The following is a 22978-nucleotide window of genomic DNA, read 5'->3' as shown; positions in this document are numbered from 1 at the left end:
GGCTAAACTCATTCATAAAATAAAAAAAGAAAAAGAAGATAGAAGAATGGATTAGAAAGCAGAAGCCAATGTTATGTTTTTTTAAAAAAATAGTAAACATTTTTAAAACATGAAGATTTAGGGGGCAGTTAGGTAGCACAGTGGATAAAGCACTGACTCTGGATTCAGGAGAACCTGTGTTCAAATCCGGCCGCAGACTCTTGACACTTACTTGCTGTGTGACCTTGGGCAAATCATTTAACCCTCATTGCCCCACCAAAAAAACGACTATTTACACAGAATTAAAATAAGGGAATGGAGAAGAACCTTTTATACTTCAGCTGAAGTAGAAAGGACAAGAGTCATCATTTCAAGCAAAGCAATTGTAAAAATAGATATGATTAAAAGAGATAAGCATAGAAATTTCATTTTACTGAAAGTTACCACAGATGATAAATTAATAACAATAATAAATATGTAAGCACCTATTGGCATAGTATCTAAATACATAAAGCAAAAGTGAAATAATTACAGGTAGAAAAAGAAAGTAAAATTTTAATAGTGGTTGACCTCAATTTTTCTTTTTCCAGTCCTAGATAATCTTAACCATAAACACAAGAAATTAAGGCTCCACTTAGGCCTCCCATTTAGTGGATTGCATATCATTGGAAGTTTGTAATTGTCTAATAGTTTTGTTCTAATAATTATTTAATATTTCATCAAGTAAATAATTACCTAATTATTTTCTTTCTTTCTTTCCTTTTTTTTTTTTTTGGTGAGGCAATTGGGGTTAAGTGACTTGCCGAGGGTCACACAGCTAGTAAGTGTCAAGTGTCTGAGGCCGAATTGGAACTCAGGTCCTTCTGAATCCAGGGCTGGTACTCTATCCACTGCAACACCTAGCTGCCCCTCTGATTATTTTCTAAATAAAATTTCCCCCTGTGTTAACAAGCACATGCAAGTTTGAAAGATTATAGTTTTGTTTCTGCACTGATTCAAAACAGTAATCACTATGTATGTAGCAATTTTGGAGTTCATGCAGTGATTGTATCAAACTATGCTTCTGACTAAGTGAAACGTGTTCTCAGTGATTCTTAATTGATTATCAAATTGTTTCCAAATTACTGCAAGGGTTGAGTATTTGAGTCCATATTGATTCCCAACATGTGGTTAAACTCATGCATTTTCCCTCATTTTCATTTTCTTTACTACACTGTAGTACTTCCCCCTTTTTGCCCTGGTATTCTGGCAATTGCATAATCATATGATCAAAATGTTACAAACATTTGAGTTCTTGCAGTATGAATGTCAGGTTCTTTGAAAATCTTGATTACTGGCCATATGTAACATAAGCCATTTTGAAATCATCATGGAGATTCACAGCATTCCACAGAAACAAATATTATATCTCCTTTTATTTCAGTATTAAGGTTGTTCCCCTATTTAAATTTATTCTCTGCTTATATGACCATTATATCTGGTAGGTTTTAAAAAAAATAACCTGCTGGGGAGCACCAGGCACTTGTTCAATAGAGTTTCTTTGAGTATGTTGCTAGTGAGTTAGTGGTAGAAAAGGAAAAAAAAAAGGGACATTTGAAGAGGTTCATTATTTTATGTAAAAACATTGTTACAAATGAAGCAATATATGCACTTTATGTGATGCAATATATGTGCAATATATTAACTTTAAGTATATTGGTCATTTAATTCTGCACTTGTCATTAATTAGGAGAAAGAGAAATATTTTATATTGTAAACAGCTATTTGTTTTTCTTCTATTGATTCATTAGTAGTCATATCTTCTAGAGTCATTGTATTCCAGTAATGGTAGTGTTTATCTGTGGGGGGACAGTCTTGATGCTTGTCTATTATTGCAAAACAGTCACTTTGTTTGTTAACTGATGGTGTATTGGATACAGTTCCAGTCTTGAAATCAGGAAGACCTGAGTTCAAACCCATTCTCATATACTTGTGATGTGTCTGGCTGTTTGACCCTGGCCTAGTTTGTCTCAGGTTCTTCAAGTATAAAATGGGGATAAAATAGAACTTCCCTGTTGGGGTTGTTGTGAGGATCAAATGAGATAATAGTTATAAAGTTATTAGTACAATTCCTGTCACATAGTACATACACACATACATTTATATGCACACACACATGTATATACATATGCACACATGTGTGCATTTATTCCTTTCCCTCACTATGAGAAATGTAAACATACATAAATTGTACTGGTATAGTATTGCTATATATTTAACAGGATTGACTATAAGCATAAAATTTCTGAAGAACCATGCTACTGTAGAGAAATTAATTTTTCCCTCTGCCAATGTAATTGTTAAATATATATTTGGGGATACCATTTCTAATGACAATGTCTTGTATTATGTATTATGATGTCTAACTAGTTAATATAGAAAGAGTATAAAATTATGTTTTACAATTATATGATACCACTGATGTTTGTAACTTTTAAATTTCAATGATATTCATAAGCTATCTACATGATTGTGAAATGGATGAGGATATGTTACTTTGATGGAAAACAAATCAATTGGTTCTCTTGTGTAATTTGCAGAGATGGAGAAAAATGAATGATTGGAAATATTTTAGATGTTGTCTTAGGTATTAAAAGTTAATAAGGGGGCAACTAGGTGGCACAGTGGATAAAGCATGGGCCCTGGATTCAGGAGGACCTAAGTTCAAATCTGGCCTCAGACAATTGACAGTTACTGGCTGTGTGACCCTGGGCAAGTCACTTAACCCTCGTTGACCCACAAAAAAAAAAGTTAATAAGAATAGAGTCTGGTACTTTATAACATAGACAAACACATTTGGCATCATTCAGAATGCCCCCAAAACTTACAAGTATATTAGATAATTTAGTCAGAATAATTAATTTAAAAAAATCTAGACCCACTATCAATTGTTTACCATTTTATTCAAGAGAGATAGGCAGAAATCAAGTTATACTTCTAAAACATACATTTTTGGTGTGGATTAGGGTTAGTGGTTAGAAGTAAATCAAATATGTGAGGAGGGATAGCGAAAAAGAGAGTGAGTAGGATAATAGGAAAAATAGGATGGAAAAATAGACAATTAATAATCATAACTTTGAATGTGAATGGGATGAACTTGCTCATAAAACAGAAACAGATAGGAGAATGGATTAAAAATCAGAATATGACAATAAGCTGTTTAGATGAAACACATTTAAAAATGGGAAATATACACAGAGTTAAAATACGGGGCTAGAGTAGAATTTATACTTCAGCTGAGGTAAAAAAAAGCAGGGGTAGCAATCATGATCTCAGATAAAATTAATGTAAAATATATTTAATTAAAAAGATAAACAGAGAAACTACACTATGATAAAAGGTACAGTAGAAAATGAAATAATATCAATATTAAACCCACGTGCACCAAATGTGATAGCATCTAAATTTTTAGGGAAAAAGTTAAATGAATTACAGGTAAAAATAGATAGTAATACTATAATATTGGGGGACTATAACCTTTCCTTCTCCAAAGTGGATAAATCCAACCCAAAAGAAATGAAAAATCAAATTTAATGTGTTCCTCATTATATTTCCTCTTTTTCACACCCATTGAACATCTTTGCATTTTATGTATATACATATATACATATATATATATATATGTATGTATGTATTATCTTAGATAAGATAGATTTCATGGGTATCTAGAGAGAATTGAATGGGAATAGAAAGGAATATACCTCCCCCCCACCCCCCGCAGTGGTACATGATACTTAAAAAAAAACTCCTGACCTTATAATAGGGCATAACAACTTTAACACTAGGAGAAAAGTTTATATACAGTTTCTCAGACAAAAGTTTCATATCTCAAACATATAAAGAACTTTGTGAAATGTATAACAATATGAATCATTCCCAAATTGATAAGTGATCAAAGGATATGAACAGGTAGTGTTTCAGTGAAGAGATCTAAACTAAATGTAGTCATATAAAAAATGTTCTAAATCACTCTGTCAGTCTGCTTGAGGTTTACCCCTTAATGTCTCAAATGTGTCCTGGCTGTGGTCCTCTGTACAGTTCCTCCTGCCGTGTGTGTGTGTGTGTGTGTGTGTGTGTGTGTGTGTGTGTGTGTGTGTGTAGCTGTCATGTCTGAAAAGATGTGCACTGGAAATTAGAAGACCTAGTTTCAGCCTCTGTTCTTAATTTTTTTTGATCTTGGCAAAGTTCTTCATTTCTTAAGATCACAGCTTCTTCATCTGTAATATGGGCAGATTGTGCTCCATTATCCTTCAAGTTCCTTCCAGCTCTAAATCCCATAAGCCTATGTAAATGAGTTCACGATAAGCAAAGCAATAGTAACAGCAGATGTAATTAAAAGAGATTAACAGAGCAACTTCATTTTCCTGAAGATATCATAAATGATGAATTAATATCAATAGTGAATATATGTACAAATGAGCATAGTATCTAAATACTTCACATTGAAAGATGTGGAAACAAATCTTATATTGTCTCTTATTGCAATATTAAACCTGTTTCCAAATTTAAATGTATTCTCTGCTTATGTTACTATTCTTCTATCTGGTGGGTTTATAAATGGCTTATTGGACAACAGAACTGGAATTGTTCAATAGAGTTTGTTGCTAGAGCACCAGTGGAGGGTAGCTTGTATATATATAAATATATATATATATATATATATATATATACATACACACACACACAGACACACACATATATATCTATGTATGTATATATATTTACACACACATTCATACACACATATATGTGTATGTGTATGTACATGTGTGTATACATATGGAGGCTAGTTTATACACACACACACACACATACAGTGTCGAAAATGAAGGAATGCATGGAACGGAACTTTAAGTACATTTTTCAGCTGAAAAAAACTGAAGTAGACATAGCATAAGTGAATTGCCCAGAGTCACACAGCCAGTAAGTATCTGAGGCAGAATTTGAACTCATCTTCTTGACTCCATGTCCAGTGGTCTATCCATAGTGCCATCTTGTTGTTCAGTTGTTTCAATCCAGTCTAACTTTTTGTGACCACACTTGGATTTTTCTTGGCCAAGATACTAGAGTGGTTTTCCATTTCATCCTCCTGGTCCTTTTAAAGTTGAGGAAGCTCAGGTAAACAGGGTTAAGTGACTTGTATAGGATCAAACAGCTAGTGATTATCTGAGGCCAAATCTGAACTCATGTAGATGAATCTTCCTGAATCTAGTCCTGGTACTATTATCGACTGTGTCACCTGGGTGACTCTAAATAAGTGCTAGCTCTTGATATTATTATTAATTTGGCTTAGCATATTCTCATTTATGATGATATATGTGAAAAATAGCCTAAAGGAACCAGAAAGGAGATCATGGAAAAGGAGCTTGGCAGATCATGAAGTGGGAATATATAATAGATGGCCATGCCAAATTTTCCATTGACAATCAAAAAACATTTCAGGATCTAGTTGAAGGCTCTTGGCATATTGGGTAGAAGCTGTTAGGTTGCTTGGTGCTCCAGTAGATTTTCTCTTTTGGGAATGGGAATCCAGAGGAAGCTTTGATGTATTCATGATTCAGATAAAGTTTTTTATTGTTGTTGTTGAGTCATTTCAGTGTTGTCATGACCCCATTTGGTTTCTTTTTGCTAAAGGAAGTGGAGTGCTTTGCCATTTCCTTCTCTAAAACAATGGATTAGACAGTATCTAATATTAAACTTTCTCAGCAATCAATATATCAATTAATTAAGTACCTCTTACACTATCTTGCACTATGCTACTTGCTGGGGTTAGGAACATAAAAGTGAAATAGTCCTTGCTTTCAAAGGATTTAAATCATTTGCCCTGTACCTTTGTGTGAGCTTGTATATGTGTGTGTGTGTGTATGTGTGTGTGTGTGTGCTTATGTGTGTGTGTGTACCCAGATGTGGGTGCTGTTAGCAACCAAGTATCAAGACCTGCTTGAGGTACTCATCTATCTATACACACAACAATGGCCATATAAAACAAGCAAATTTATTAGAAAGACCATAGCATCATGGGGTTTCCACCACTGCAATCACTTTCTGATCTCATTGTTAAGCAAACACTGACCATAGCCACTGGTTCTCCTTCTCTATGTTAGCAATTTCCCACTATATGGTAATAAGCTTCCTATTTCCTGATTTTTATTGAGTCATTTTTCATTCATGCCCAACTTTTCATGACTCCATTTGAGGTTTTCTTGGCAAAGATACTGGATTGCTTTTCATTCCCTTCTCCAGCTCATTTTACAGATGAGCAAACTGAGGCAAACAAGGTTCGATGACTTTCCCAGGGTCACACAGCTAATACATGTCCAATGCTAGATTTGTAGTCAGGTCATCCTGACTCCAGACCTGGTACTCTATCCACCAGCACCTAACTGCCCCCCAAAATAACGTGTAGAATTATAATCATACATCCCATTTTCTAGGTGGCCCATAAGGTCAAGTGCATCTCTCTTTCTCTGCCCTGTGGTTTGTCTTTATCCTTACAGATCCTCTATGAAGGTTTACAGAAAGGCATGGACTGAATACAATGAGGAGTTGTGAGTGGAGTGAGATCTGCCCTGGTTGAAGAAATGCACATATTCCCAATTAAAGTAAATATCAAATTTTAAAGTCCATTTTTTCTAACATAGTGAGAACTTTTTGAATCATCACTCACTTATGTAGACTATTGGTGATTTTTCCAATTCTGTGTCACTCTTCCTATGACTTTGTAAACATATATTGGAATAGGGTCTTGTGACACATTTCCTGCTCTTATTCTTCCTCCTGTGCTGTATAGACTGAGTCTCAGCAAAGACTCTGGTGTGGTCCTGGTACCCTCCAAATAATCATCAATCAATTAATCCAACTTTTTGGTAATTGCTGATTGACCAATTAACTGCACTCAGATCAAATTTCCATTTCAAGATCCTGTCTACACAAGAGGTGTTGTCCAATGCTTTTCTGAAATAAAGATAACCTGGTGATCCCTAAAACATGTATATATCATTGCCTTGATCTATCAATTTAAGCATGTAAAAAAGAAATGAAATTACTAGAATCATAGATGTAGAGTTCTAAGAGACTTCAGAAACCATCTTGTTCAACTTCTTCATTTCAATGATGAAAAAAGGGAGCAGAAAATTGGTGATGTTAAGTGACTTGCCAAAATTACAGAACTAAATAAACCTTAGAGGCAGGATGTGAACTCACCTTTAAAGTCTTTGACAGTATGCTGGTGCTTTTCATGCAAGATTTTTTCCTTTTTGGGCTTCATTCATCTCCAATTTTTTTATTTTACCCATTTCTGTTGGAACCTCAAACACTTTGGTAGTGAAGACAACAGAAAAGTAAGATTGAAAAGCAGAAGACTCAGCCATTAATGAGTGCACAAGCATCTGTGCAAGACCAATATTTAAAATCAATATTGTGTTGGTGATGTTGTATAGTTGTGAAACATGCAACACCATGTTCTTGGGAGAATAACCAATTGTTGGTGGCCAGAAGAGCAACGGGAAATACATTAGTGATATAAACAGGTTTCAGAATATTGCCAGCAATAACCCACACAAGATGTGTAAAAATCCTCATCATTGGAGGTGGGTGATAATAGGACCACACTGAGGATCACAGCTGAAGAAGCAACTTTTTTAAGTAGAGAGCAAAAATCTACATCATTATCTGGATATATTTATATCTATATCTATATGTTTACTGACAGCACTTTTAGAAGGAGAATGGAAAGAGGCAGAATTCATTTAATTTGAAACCATTTTCACAATAACTTTTTATTATCAGTCTTGCTCATTGAATAAACCATTGGGCTAGGACCTGTGAATTCAAGGATAGAAAGCAATGCAGTCCATCCCTTTGGGAAGATTATAGTCCAGTAAAGGGTTTCAGATACAAGCACAAGAAACCATAATTCTGAAATGCTAAAATTCTTGTATATTTAAAGTGCAAAGGAAAGGTTCAGATAAAGTGCTAGGAAAAAGAATTAAAGAGGCAGTTGGAGAAGGCATCCTAGGTGAAGGAGTACCTATCCTGGGGCTTAAAGGAAGAGAAGGACTTTCACCAGATAGGATTGTGCAGATTTTTCAGGGCCAGGCGTATTCTTTCCGAGGATGGTTAATAGCTAAGTCAATGCAGTGATGTAGGAGAGGTCAGTATAGTACTGGAGAATGTGTAATTAATACTCATCATCCAACTTGACTTGAAGCTAAAGTGGGTGAAAGAGAGTCAAGAGAAATAAAGCTGGACAGGGAGGCTAGAACCAGATTGTGAAGGGTCTTAAATGACAGGACACCCAGTTTGCATTTTATTTGCAAGGCAAAGAGAAGGTAATTGACTGTTTTTGAGATAGGGAGTAATGTGGTCAGAACTATGCCTTAGGAAAATTACTCTGGTAACTATGTGAAGGATGTATTAGAGAGAGGAGATGTCAAATAGGAAGTTCATGAAGGAAGTTATTAAAGTTAATGAGAGCTTGACCTAGAGTGATGGTAGTGGCGTGAGTAGAGAAGAAAGGGCTAATTGGGAGAAATACTATGTAGGTGATGGGGGAGAATGTGCCCTTGCAAGGTGGTGGCAAGAAATGTTTGTATTTCTGTTCTTGCTATAGCTTTAAAAGTAACAATCTCTTTGTACAAGCTAATGGCTGCTCACTAGTTAAATGGAGCTGGGGTACGAGTGACTGGCAGCTAACAGTGGGGAAACACGCCACATGGGGGCTTGTGCTGATGCCTTTGGAAAAAGATATTGCAATATCTCAGGGGTAACCCTAGGACTTTGAAGGGGAAGAGTGAGGCACAAATTCTCACTATACTTCCATATAGGTGGACTTTCAGGAATGTGTGATCTCATGGATGGCAATACTCTTTTCTTCTCTCTTTCTTTTTTTTTTTTTTTGGCAATACTCTTTTCAATAGTGCTAATTCATTCCTCATGCAGTGTGATTCATATCTGTGTCATGTCAGGAAAACTCCTTCCCAATTAGCTTTTTTTTGAGCACTTTCTTCTGGATCCCTTGATATTCAGAGTCTGAATATCAACTACACATGTGTTATTCCTCTTTCCACAGGACTAGTCTATCTCCTTTTAATAAATTTCTTTCATCAGTTTCATCGAAGAAGATGCAGAGTACTTATTGTCTAGCCTAGACTTACAGTTGCTTAGATAACCCATAGAGATGGTGCATTAGTACATATATCTTGGACAAAAATGGATAGTAAACTGGAACAAGAATTGTATAAAAGGAGGATGGATTGGATTACCAGGGGGTTGCAAATTATGTACTATTTTTTTAATGATTTCAAATGTGTCCCTGGAACACAGGTCCACTTTTTCAAGACCAATATTTTTTTTCAAGGATTCTCCATTGCTTCAAAAGTTATAGTCTACAATGGATAAGTTCCAGGTTACTGAAAGAGAAATGGGGTGAGACACTGTGGGCATAAGTAGACTTAGCATATAATCAAGGAAGAGATGCTCAAGAGAATTGGTGCAGAAGATATACAGTATCTTCCCTATGTCAACCCTTGAAGTATTGGAAAGCAATCTCTACTTTTGAGTTATCTTTCCCCCAGGCTAAACACAAACATTTATTTCAGCTGATCCTTCTATGACCAGATTTCCAGTCATCTCACCAACCTGACAACTAAGTGGGGCTGGGTCACCCTTCCCTGGCCAAACTTCAACTTGTCAATCTATGAGCCTCTACACTGTTTGAGACAGAACAAATCTTTTTGTATTTCAGTTATTTGATTCTCTCTCTGTTTCCAGGCTCTGCCCTTTAAATCTGTTCTCCAAAAGTTGTTAATATGACATTCCTAAAATACAAGTCTGATCATGTCACTCCTCTACTCAAAATTCTTCAATGGCTCTCTATTACTTCTGGAATATAAAATGCAAAAATCCTCCATTTAGTTTTCAAAGTCCTCCACTGCCACTTACATTTCTGCTCTTATTTTCTATTTCTTTTCTTCATGCACTATCCATTTCTTTAGAATGTCCTCCTACCTGTTCTCTATACAAGACATTCCATCTCTACACTCTGTGCTTGAGTGTTGGTGGTCAGGTGCCATTTCCTAAATAAGACTTTTACTGGTCCTTCTTCGACCATGTCCCCAACAACCCACTGTTAATTCTCAATCCCCTTTAAAATTACTTTGTATTTACTTATCTGTACAGGCATTCTATTCTTGCAGTAAAATATAAGTATTCTGGGGGGAAGTATGTATTTCTTTTTTGTCTTTGTCCTCAGTGTCTGGTATAGTGCTTTGTACATAGTAGGAAAAAATGCTTATTGAATTGATTTAAAATTAATTCATCCAATTTTTTTTGTTATTTTCCATCCAGGCTTGAATTCTTTTAATTCATCAGTGACTCATGATCTTTTGGACCGAGTCCTTGAAGGCTTGTATCACTTGCTTGTTCCGTAGGGTATAAATGAAGGGATTTAACAGGGGAGCAACTGAGGTTTGGAGGATACTTACTCCTTTATGGAAGCTGGCATCTTTTGTTGAGGGATTAATGTACATAAACATGCAGCTGCCATAAGAGAGGGAGATGACAATCATGTGGGAGGAACAGGTTGAAAAAGCCTTTTTCCTCTGCTGAGCAGAAGGAAATCTCAGAATTGTATGGAGGATGTTTGTATAGGAGAGAAGCACCAGTGCCAGGGTGACCAGAAGTGTCACTATGGCTAAGAGAGTATCAACTAGCTCTACCAGGCCTATGTCTGAACAGGAGAGCTTCAGCAGCGGAGCAGTGTCACAGAAGTAATGATTCATAGTATTGAATGAGCAGAAATTCAGACGACTTGCTATTATAATTACTGGTGTAGCAATCAGGAACCCTGCCAGCCAAGAGCAGAGGATGAGTAGGATGCAGACCCTGCTGCTCATGATGGTTGTGTAATGCAGGGGCTTGCAGATGGCAACATAGCGGTCATAGGACATGGCAGCCAGAAGGAAAAACTCAGTGGCCCCCAGAAATATGGCAAAAAAGTACTGAAGGAAGCAGCCAAGAAAACTAATGGTTTTGTTCCCTGTGGTGATACTGAATAGCAGTCTGGGAGTGAAAACAGACGTGAAGAAAATTTCTAAGATGGAAAAATTGCGAAGGAAGAAATACATGGGGGTTTGGAGGTGGGTGTCCAGCAGTGTGAGGATGATGATGGTCAGGTTGCCAATGATGCTAAACATGTAGGTGAGAAAGAGAAAGAGGAAAATCACAACCTGGAACTCGGGGGCATCTGTCAGGCCCAGCAGGATGAACTCAGCCAATGTAGTGAGGTTTTTCATTGTGACCGTGGCTGCATCTGAAGGTGAATAAAAGAAGAATTAGTGCTGAGGATAAAAGAGGTGCTGTTCAAACTAGGACAGTCAATGGAATCAATCCATGAGCATGTATGCTTTTGATCATGCTCCCTACAAGCTCTGTTTTCTGGTAGAACACAGCTTATCTTGAAAGTCCTTTTCAGGACCTCCCCATGCCACCACCTCCCCATAGCTCATTTCTAGATGGATATTGATAAACTGAAGAGCAGCCAGAGGAGAATGACCTGGAGGGTGAAACCATCAGGATTCTACACTAGTAGGTACTTTTGTTTACCTGGGGATGCTTCACCACAGAACTGTTTGGGTGACATGATTCAGGAACGGTATTCAAGTATTTGGAGTTATGTCATGGGGAACAGGGATCAGACTTGTTTGGGACTAGAGAGGAGAACTAAACAATGGGCATGTACTTTCAAGTGTTTGACTTCAGCTCAATGTCAAGAAAAAGTGGCTAACAATAATGGCTCTTCCAGAGCAGAAAGGCTTGCTCAGGAGACAGTGGGTTTCCCCTCCCTAGAACTCTTCATGTAATGGTTAACCATTTGGTGGCCATGTTGTGAAGGGAATTGCTGTTTAGATTTTGCTCCAGTCCCAGCTTCCTCCTCCCCTAGCCTAGGGTGGAAAGAAGACACAAACATTAGTGTCTACTTGAGCAGAAGCAAAACATTTTAGTTCCTATGCTCTACTTCCTATCTACCCTATCCTTGGTAGTAGGAGCCTATGAGCATCCCGTCTACTTTTGGACTGCTCTAGTAACTATTGTCTTTCCTTTTATCAAACTGAAATTTGTTGCTGTGCCCCTTTACTTGTTGCTCCTAGTTTGGCCCTCTGATGTAACTATGCTATTGCCAGGGACATTGAAATGAGACTCAGGGAGGTATTTTTAGGGATTGTTTTCATTCTCTGCTTTAAAGTTTCCCCAGTGTAATCTTGCAAGGATTGTCATCAGCATCTGAATTTCCCCCATTGCTTGTCACCCTCCTTCCTTCTCTATGTTCTCCCTGATTCCTGTAAGTGAAGGGTCTCTCTCTGCAACAAAAAGTACCAACTCAAAATTCAGGGAAAAAGCTTCACATATCATCGGATCAATAGCCTTTCTAGCAGTGGTGGGGCTTCAGGAAATGTGTCCCAGGAGCCACTTTCCTTTTGGCACCTTCATCCTGTGCTACTTCTGTAGCATCTCCTAAACAAAGGGTATATCACTACTGTCCTCTCCCTGTCTGTTCCCTCCGTCCCTCCAGCCCCCAGCTTCATCCACATCTCCACTGCCCAAACCGGAGTTTCATTGTTGATTCCTTCTCCATGACTGTTACAGTCATTGGTCAGACAAATTGTGTTCTCAGGAAATAATTTTTTTTTAAATTTGGGTGGATACCCCAGGTCTCTGCTTACTTTTGTCATCACCTTTGGGTCTTCAGTTCCCAGTGGAGTCATTTCCTTCAAAGACTTTGCATACAACTTATTTCCCTGATTTGTTTGCATAAAAATAGAAACAGGTGGAGAGTGTGAGTGGCCTGAGAGGGAATATAGTAAGGTAAGGACATACACCTAAAAACCCAATTATATTAATTTAGGTTATTAAGCCTAATTATCAGGAGAGGTGAATTATAGCTATGTTCATGAATTGGAGACAAGGTAGTACCCCATGGAACTCCTCGCCAAGTCCTACTCCCTCCCATACTACACAGCCCTAGAAAAGTATGTTTTTATTGGTAAAAAAAAGGTTTAACAATAAAGCAATAAGCACCACCTTGCTTAGTCCCACACCAACCTTGTTGGTATTTATCCCATTTCTGTTGTCCACATTTATGCAATATCGAAATGCCTCAGACCCTGGAAGAACAGTTCCTACTGAAAGAGACAAACAGGTTCAGCTAGAAAGAAAGAGAAGGGGCTGCCAAGGTTAGACTATGCCTGCACTCTTTGTATCCCAGAAGAATGATGCTGGTGACCTCTGAAGGCAGCCCATGGATTCTGGCAGCATTCACACTAACCAGAAAGGCTGAGCTTTATCTGCTCTCTTCAGGACAGGCATTGGGGAATCAGCTGAATGAACAAACAAAGATCCCCTGGGGAGCTTAATGAGCTTCCTTCCTTGGCATACCATAAGCAGGCTAAGGGAAAAGGATCAGGAGAGAAAGGGATTAAGATCCGCTGAGGGCATTATCCACAGGTCTGGAGTTTGGAAAGAGCCAGAAAGACATGGTTCCAAGACTTGTTCCAATCTCTGTCATCTAATTCAGGAGTGAAATTGTTCTGAAACGAAGTCATCTCTGGGGCATTCATCCTGGGGGATTCTGGAGCTCATTAATTTTGCATCATTCATTTTTGGATTTAAAGCTAGAAAGGGATATTAGAGCTTCTCCAGTCTAAAGGCCTCATTTTTATAGATAAAGAACCTGAGGCCCAGGTGTTCTGGGGCTCATTCAGGTTTGTGTAGGGAATGTGTAAATGAATCAAGATTTGGACTCAGGTCCTCTGATTCCCAATCCAGTATTTTCACTGCTTTCCTCACATAGTTTTCATGCTTGTTATGAGCTCTAATGCCCACCTAGTTCCATTGTACCCAACTTTGAAGGAGAAAGCATGCATTTACAGGGTTGTTGCAGATTGGGACAAAGGCATCATGGCCTAGATTATAAAGGTTATTTATACTTACTCAGTCTTCCACATTTTCCCAGTGCTATAATTGGGAAGAATCATGATTGGACTATTTTCCTAATTTCTAAAATGGATAAAGAGATGTTGAGTTAATGGGATGTATGATCCCAATAGATCTTTCATTCATTTGGTGGTTTTTTTTTTTACCATTCATTGTTTTATTGCTTTTTTTACTACTGTTCACTGAATTTCAATAGCTATGGGTTTGTCTACTACTCCATTGCTAATCCTTTTGAAACTCAGTGTCTTTCACAGAAGAGCAGACAAGTCTTTGGTGTGGACATATTTTAACTCAAAAAAGAGAAAACCTAATTTGACATATCAGTGGGATGAGGTATGTGTTTAAGAAAAGAGGAGTAAAGGGCAAAAGAACTATCAGTTTCTTAGTTTCTAGAGAGACAAAAGCATATCTGTGTTAGATGTGTGAAGGTTGCAATGAACTTCAGGTGCTATAGGAAGAGTAAAGCAGTTGATGCTGCTGCAAGAGCCTGTCCTCTGGAGTTGGTACACAAGATTCTGCAAAGCTTTGCCAATTTGCCTAGTTTGGTCCTATTCTTTTTTTCGGGGTGGGGGCGGGGTCCTATTCTTTATACAATATGGCAGCTTGGCCATGAAGATCAGAGTCAAGACTTTTATTGGGAGGGTTAAGGTCTTTCTCAGATGTGTCAAATTAGTTTCCCACCTTTACTGTTATAGGCAAAGGGGCACAGGGCATTGCCTAGGATGTCTGGTTGAACATAACTCAGGACATTTCCATGTTTTCAGTTTCAGGAAGGTTCAAGGGATAGAAGTTTCCCTAAACAGGAAGGTGTGGTGGGAGCAATATGCTAAGTTTTCACCCCATGCAGGGTATTCTAGGTTTTCCTTAAAAGTCATTCAAATTATCCTTGGGAAGTAATTACCTCAAGGTATTAAGTCCAGGAGTTTCAACATTTCTTTGGTATCAGGGTCCACTTCAATAATCTCCTGATCCAAAGCAGAGACCTCAGGAACATAGTTATCCCTCTTTTCTCTTTTTTCTTCCTGCAGTTTGATGGAGATACTTCTCACAGGGCCTCTCTGGATCCACTTCATCAGATGAGTAACATCCCATGATCTCCTTGCAGAGCTTCTTGCTGGGGATGCTGGGTGATCTCCTTGCACACGCATTGGTTGGTGTGGAAGTCTTTGCCCAGGTGGGTGTAATATTTTTCGATGATGACCTGCGCCGCCTTCTTCATGGTCTTGGTCCAAACACGACCCATGTTGGTTTCTGGGGGTGAAGGGACCAGATCATCTCTTGTAACATATTGATCACTATGGCTGACTTTTACATCCAATATAGAGGAAATGATTTCAGAGAGAAGGGAATCTGTTATTGGGACCTTCCAGTTCTTCAAGCAACTTAGAATGCTGGTCACAGAATTTAGATGCTCTCATATCACACAACTGAATTGTCCCTTTACTGCTGCCATACACAAATATGGCACAGACGTTGGGATGGACTTCTGCTGCCACTATCACCTCTCAGCCCTTCCATGCCGGCAAGTTTGATACCGACAATATTAAAGCCTCTGTCCATAATTTCAAAATTCCAAAGATTCATCTACAAATCATCGGCAGATAAATATGTTTCATAATCACAACTGGTAGAGATAGAGTTGATGTGATTGGCAAATATTTTTTTCAGACTTGCCTCAACTTCATATCCATGGGCCTGAATGCTAACAACCATAGTGTAATAACATTTGTAGAATACATATACTGACCATCTTCTTCCTTCCACTTATATCCCTCTGGTCTTTTGTCCCTTTCAGATATGTTCTGTAATTTAATTGTTTTGTGATTGATAGACAATAAAAATTGAGTAGCATTTTTCTAAGGCAACCACTTAATTTTCTTCCTTTTTTTCAATTTTTAAGCTTTTCAAGTAGTCAAACTGAAGGCTGTAACGATTGGAATAACGCCACCTGCTGGAGCCTTACTGTAGAAGAGTTCTGCCCATGAAGCGAAGGTCTTTGAGGGCAAGACCAGGAGTCTTTTCTTTGGCATCAGGAAGTGATGCAGACTAGTGGGAGGAGGAAGGAAGAGACTGGCGCTCAGTCTCGCGCTTTTTCCTGAGGACGCTGGCGGAGAAGGGAGCTAAAAATGTGCTCTCCCTTTAATAGATAGAAATCTAGGCCTTTCTCTCTCTCTTTACCAAATTCTTATTCTCCTTAATAAATGTTTAAAAGTCTAACTCTTGCTAAAGCTTATAATTTATTGGCGACCACTCATTAGATATTTTAGACAGACAAGCTAGAATTTTAGCCCTTAACAGATGGCTGACCACGAAGAGGAAAGCTGAACCTTACTTCTGATCTTCTGGTTGGGTAAGAAATTTCCCCTACCCTTTAAACTGCTAAGTACTGGTGCACTGGCTGTGATTTTCCCTTTAAATTTTTTCAAATGGACCTTTTAAACTCCCTAATTACCCTATTTTTGATTTTAGTCTGTTTAACCAGACAAATTGGAGATAAGATCATGTTAATGCTTTGTTTTTGTGGATTTTCTATTTTTCTTTTTATTTTTGTTAAAAGAGCCAGCAACTTACTCACACAAGGAAATATCTCTCCCTCTCCCAACCATGCTTTTTCAGAGAAACCTGAAGAGATTCCCACAGCTTTTTCCAGTTCTAACACTGATTGTTGCTTTAATTTTGCATGCCTGGAGGCAATGACCCACCCTCTAGAAGCTTTTAATCCCCTAGCACCTGGAGGCAAAGTGGGGGAAGAGGAATCCAGGCCTGAGTTCAAAATCCAGTCTGATTCAAATTGCTCTGGTCCCTCCCCTCCTCTCCAGATCCCACCCTCTACTCCTCCCATGGCTAAGCCCATTGCTTCCCCTGCCTGGGAAGTCCAGAGAACTGATTCGCATGCTCAACTTTCTCTAACTACATTTGCAGCTTCAGGCTCAGCCCTTCCCCGGCCTGGCTGTGCTTCTGAGACAACCTTAAAAAGCCCTTTAAATTCCACATATGCCCGTTTTGTTCATAATTTTGCTAACCTGCTTTTGTCTTTAATTAGTAATCTTATAAAGCATTTGTATGGTGAAAAGACTGACAGACAATATAGAGGGGTTAAAGAAGAAAAACTTAAGCCGAATAAGAATGACAATCATCAACATAGTTCAAGACTCTGCTTCTTTTGCCATGGAGGGGTATATATTTTACAGAAATGTAGAAGTCAGCAGCAAGGTATTGATATGAGTATTGGGGATTTTAGATACCGGAATCAAAAGTGTTCTGAATTCACTCAGAGTAATAGTATCAGTTCAGAGGTTACATAGGATTTCTATGCTATTACATATACATTTTGAAATTAATGGTATGGGTTTATTTTCATACAGATTTTCATGCTTTTGAGATTGTGTCATACTTAGTTTTTAAAACAAGGAGAATATTTGTAAAAGCTTTTTATAGTCATGTGATCAAGTTTATATTTTATAATACTCTTATTAATATTAAATTCATGCTCATTTAGATTTCCTTAGTTTGAATTTCACTGTTTTTTATTGTTCCATGTGTATTTTCTTCTATTCATTTATCTAATTTTAAAAAATTGAGAGATGGTTTTGATTTCATAATACAATGTTAATTCTAGGAGTATTGTGCTCCCATATTCTGAGTTGTTTGTTTTTGTTATTTTTTCTCAACTGATTATTTGATCAAACTCTTTAAAGCATTTCCCTGGCAAATCGGTTGCCATGGCAAGTGTAAATTGATTCTAGAAGTATTATTTTTGATAAGCATATTCCAAAAAAAAAAAAAGAGGGGAACATTTGTAAAAGTTTTCTTTGTTCAAAAAAGTTTTCTTTGAGATTCTGTTGTGCTTTAACTTGTATTTAAATATGTTCTGATTTTTCACAAAAGTAATAGTATACTAAGTAAAAAAAAGGGGTATTATTTGAAATTGTTGCATAATTATATATTATATTCTGAGTCAAGATGTATTCACATTTTTTGCAATCATTTATTATCCTCAATTTTTAAATCCATATGAGACTTGGATAATGGGAATTTATCATTTAAGATATTAATTGCCTTTATTCTGAGTTATCAGATGCCAGTTGGCCAAGATGCCATCCAATCACAAGAAGAATACATGCAAGAGCAGACACTGAACTATCACATGAGGGGAGACATGCATGAAGTCAAGGTATGGCCAAGGGAACGGCTTTTGACAAATGTTGAGGTTGGATTCTCTTGGTTTAATATTTTATTCTCTTTTTCCCCACAATATTGTACAGATGGCTGGAAGTATTGATCCCACCCATCTCACTTCTACACCTGGCTTCTATGCTCCCTCCTATATGCCTGATGCCATGGACCATCTCAATCCCATGCATCTGATTAAGTCTGACGCAGTTTCCTCCAATATGTTCGGTGGCATGGACATATATTCCATCCACCTGTTTTAAGGCTGGCATACTGCATGGGCAGTATATATTGCTCAAGTGTGGGAATGCTCATATCCCATCATTTCTCTGTTCTTTTATGGTAACCCCCATAATTATCTCAGGTGTCATGATAAATAACAGTGTTGAATTTGGCCTTGACACCTGTTACCAATTATATTAGATTTTCTAATTTCTCATAATGGCATGAGGATAATTAGGCAGATGATGCAAAAAGTGATGAAACAAAGATAAAAATTATTTTTAATAATTAATATTGCAGCAATTGTCTTCTCAATTACCCTCCATAAGGGGGACTATAGTAATATTATAATTTTAAAGAATGTTTCAATTTTTGTTTTATTATATGTTTCATGTGTAACAACTAAGATTATGAATTCCCTTAGACATGTTTTTGAGAACTTTCATTGTTTGATTTGATTATTGACAAAGCTATTTTAAAGTTGTGTTAAGCTCAATTTTGTAGGAAATTTCCTGGCTGATTGCCAGTATCCACACATCAACCCCTGAAAAGACTTCCATTCCACGACTACATCTAGAGGACATCTGAGAAAAGACTTTCAGAGACTTTAAATGAACAGTTTTGTTTTGTTTTTTTCTCTTTTCTTTTTCGGTTATAATATACACCATCTGTAATATGTACTCTCTGTAGAGGCCCTCCCTTTGCAAGACCAATGTCAAAGCGTCGGTTCATGAGGACAAAAAATCGCCCCTCTGGACAAAACTTTCCTCTCTTCCTTTTCTATATTGTTGTTCACATATTATTAGTTAGCAATAGTTATTATATTCTTTTTACTGTTCCGTCAAGGAAACATTTTGTTTCTTGAGGAACAACAGGGGGGACTGTAACGATTGGAATAACGCCACCTGCTGGATACTTACTGTAGAAGAGTTCTGCCCATGAAGCGAAGGTCTTTGAGGGCAAGACCAGGAGTCTTTTCTTTGGCATCAGGAAGTGACGTGGACTAGTGGGAGGAGGAAGGAAGAGACTGGCGCTCAGTCTCGCGCTTTTTCCTGAGGACGCTGGCGGAGAAGGGAGCTAAAAATGTGCTCTCCCTTTAATAGATAGAAATCTAGGCCTTTCTCTCTCTCTTTACCAAATTCTTATTCTCCTTAATAAATGCTTAAAAGTCTAACTCTTGCTAAAGCTTATAATTTATTGGCGACCACTCATTAGATATTTTAGACAGACAAGCTAGAATTTTAGCCCTTAACAAGGCAGAGGACCAATGAGGGTGATTTCTATTCTAGAACAAATTCTCCTGAACAAGGATGAACTGTTTGTTAGAGGGAAACTAGAGTGTGAATGACTGCTTAGGTTTTTAGATTAGAGTAGGGTTAAAGATGGTTACTAGACTTATTTTGTTGGTATAGGAAACTCTTGGATGCTCTACTGGTGTAGATATTTGGCATGTTCTTTGAAACTTATAGTGTTAGAGAGTTGTCTAGAACAAGGCTTCTTGAACTTTCACCACTCATGACTCCTTTTCACCCGAGAAATTTTTATATGACCCCAGGTATATAGGTATCTAAAATTGGATCAAAGGGTATGCACAGTTCTAAAGCCCTTTGGGCATGGTTCCAAATTCTTCTCCAGAATGGTTGGATCAATTCACATCCACCAGCAATGCACTAATGTTCCAATTTCCCCACATCTTCTCCAACATTTATAATTTCCCTTTTTTGTCATATTAGCCCATCTGATAGGTGCGAGGTCGTACCTCAGAGTTGTTTTAATTTGCATTTCTCTAATCGATAGTAATTTAGAACATTTTTTCATATGATTATGGATAGTTTTAATTTCTGCATCTGAAATCTTCCTGTTCATATCCTTTGCATGGATCTTTTATAATGTTCTAGAACCATCATGTTTTTCTCTCAAGTTTCTGGATTTCCTTAAAGTCAGATCTTTTTCATGTATAAAACTATTCCACTGACCCTTTTACTTATTCTGTTCTTTCTGTATAAGGTATACTTTTCTAGAGTTACAAGTCCCATAGTACCAAGTGTCAGCGATGCTTCTGATGGAATTTGATTCCTTTCATTAATATGCCTATTTAACCCTGCTTATATCCCTCTCTACTTTACGCATTTGTATATAGATATCTGAAGCTATAGATTTTATTGTTGGCTCTCTTCTTGGATATTGTCTCCAACAAATTATTCATCCTTACTTCTGCTATTCATCCTATTTTTATGCTAGTCTCTATGGTATCTGATTTTATGTATATATATATATATATATATATATATATATATTTCATTTTGGTCTTTAAACTAAAAATGGGAGGAAAACACCTTGCCCGTGTGTGTGTATATATACTTACCTTCATATATGTATATATATGTATATTATATATATACATATATATACATATATACATATATATATATATATATATATATATATATACATATACCTATATATGTATACACATACACATATTCTCCCCCACCCTGGAATCACTGAACCAAAAATGGGAAGAGAAACATTTGCCCTTTTATTTTTAGTTCAAAGACTCAAGACACCTATTTTTTTTTTTACCATCCCTCATTAGTGGTACTCCATTTTATTATTATTATTATTATTATTTTGTTTGTTTTGTTTTTTTGCTGGGCAATGAGGGTTAAGTGACTTGCCCAGGGTCACACAGCCAGCAAGTGTCAAGTGTCTGAGGCCGTATCTGAACTCAGGTACTCCTGAATCCAGGGCCGGTTCTTTATCCACTGTTCCACCTAGCTGCCTCTTCTTCTTCTTCTTCTTCTTCTTCTTCTTCTTCTTCTTCTTCTTCTTCTTCTTCTTCTCCTCCTCCTCCTCCTCCTCCTCCTCCTCCTCCTCCTCCTCCTCCTCCTCCTCCTCCTCCTTCTTCTTCTTCTTCTTCTTCTTCTGGGGCAATGAAGGTTAAGTGACTTGCCCAGGGTCACACAAGATAGTAAGCATCAAGTGTCTGAGGTCACATTTGAATTCAGGTCCTCCTGAATTCAGGGCCAGGCCACCTAGCGTTCCTGACACTCCATTTAATTAAACAAACATTTGTTAAACATATACTAGAAGAATAATAACTAATCTTTATATAGTGATTACTATGTGCCAGGCACTTTGTTAAGCACTTTACAATTAAATTTGTTTAGAACCTCCCCAGCAGGAAGCCGAGTGTGCGGATCTATTGGGATCTGCCCAGTGTTGGCAGCATGGCTAAGAGGGCGGGTGTTGAGTGACTGGGCAGATCTAATTTATGTGTGTCAAAGGGGGGATAATTCAACATGGACGTATCCTAGGCCCACCTTCGGCTTCTACTGTGCAGCTGTGCCATGTGCTGACACTGGCGCCCATCAAGATCTCCCTCCTGACAGCCCCCTTCTCAGGATCTGCATTTCAGATGGAGAGCCACCTCATGCCTCTGCTACCTGCTCAGGTCACCAGAGTCACTGCTATGTCTACACCAGCAGTGACATTTATGACTGCCAACTTAATGGAACAGGCATCCCAAGATAAAGGAAAAGAGTCTGGAAGATCTTCTTGTCCCCCAACACTGATCTTACACAGAGAGAGAGAGAGCTTTAAGCTCCAGACCACAAGGACTGGGATCATTCTCTGCTAATAAATGGAGATGAGAGCTCACCCAGAGGCAATAAACCTGTGCCATCCATGCCTGTCCCAGGATCACCTTGGTGTGTCATCTGGACTGGTGATGACCGAGTTTTCTTCTTCAACTCAGTGATGCACCTCTGTATATGGGAGAAACCCATGGACTTAAAGAACCGAGATCTCAACCGGATCATCAAGGAACCGCCACATAAACGCAAACTGGACACTTCAGCAAGTAACTAATAGCTGTGATTATTTTCATTTCTTTTTATAAGAATGCTTTTGTTAATTAAATATCCTTATTGAACCTGGAAACCCAAATATGTTTTCTGGGCAATATCAGAATTTGAGTCATGTTAGATGGAGGTTTTTTTACTATTTCACTAATGTGATAATTATGGTATTCTGTGCAAAAAAATCCATACTCAAGCCTTTTACATAGTCAGCATACTTCCTTTATTTTTAGAACTGAACTAATAAATGGTTGGTTTGTCAGACAGAAAAAAAAAAAGCAGAGAAAATTACCTCGTTTCACATTTTTCCTTCAGGGAAGACCTCATTAAGTTTTTCCAGGGTGGTATGATTTAAGGAGAAGTATGTTTATTACTCTCTTGGCCTGTGCTCTGGTCTACAAGCAACCACAGGCCTGCTTCTCTGCCCTGGAACCCAGAATAGAGCCCTGCTCCACTGTGGCTACAAGTTTCAACACACCTGTACTCCTCCCCCTCCTGGGACCACCACCCAAGACTGGGACCTGGATCTGAGCATGCGTGAAACTAGATTCCTGCCTCAGCACCAGCAAAAAAGACTGCTGTAATCTCCCCCTGGCCACCCGCTCAACCCCCTCACTGACCATGGGCTGAATTCCAGAAGCAGCTGCTGCTGCTGCAGCTGATTCAGAAGCTCCTGAGACCTGGTTCAGTGGGGTGGCCTGTGCTCCCTTGGC

At 38.0% G+C, this 22978-nt stretch overlaps 1 protein-coding gene and 2 pseudogenes across 1 annotated transcript; all 3 read right to left on the bottom strand.

Moving 5' to 3' along the window:
* Positions 1 to 10385: 10385 nt before the first annotated feature.
* On the bottom strand, positions 10386 to 11312 carry LOC122729634 (olfactory receptor 6C4-like). Its single transcript, XM_043968605.1, has one exon. It carries the CDS (start codon positions 11310 to 11312, stop codon positions 10386 to 10388), a length of 927 nt encoding a protein of 308 aa, XP_043824540.1.
* A 3600-nt stretch (positions 11313 to 14912) lies between these two features.
* Positions 14913 to 15253, bottom strand: LOC122728975 (annotated as a pseudogene).
* On the bottom strand, positions 15254 to 21757 carry LOC122728974 (annotated as a pseudogene).
* Positions 21758 to 22978: the final 1221 nt, after the last annotated feature.

Source organism: Dromiciops gliroides, chromosome 5 (assembly GCF_019393635.1).
Source record: "Dromiciops gliroides isolate mDroGli1 chromosome 5, mDroGli1.pri, whole genome shotgun sequence".
NCBI classification, from domain to species: domain Eukaryota; kingdom Metazoa; phylum Chordata; class Mammalia; order Microbiotheria; family Microbiotheriidae; genus Dromiciops; species Dromiciops gliroides.
Note: the sequence above shows the minus strand (reverse complement) of the source record. Positions and strands in the feature narration are given on the sequence as shown.

Bases quoted from the DNA above. Each gene is read 5' to 3' on its own strand.
- LOC122729634 (XM_043968605.1), bottom strand. From the start codon at position 11,312: ATGAAAAACCTCACTACATTGGCTGAGTTCATCCTGCTGGGCCTGACA.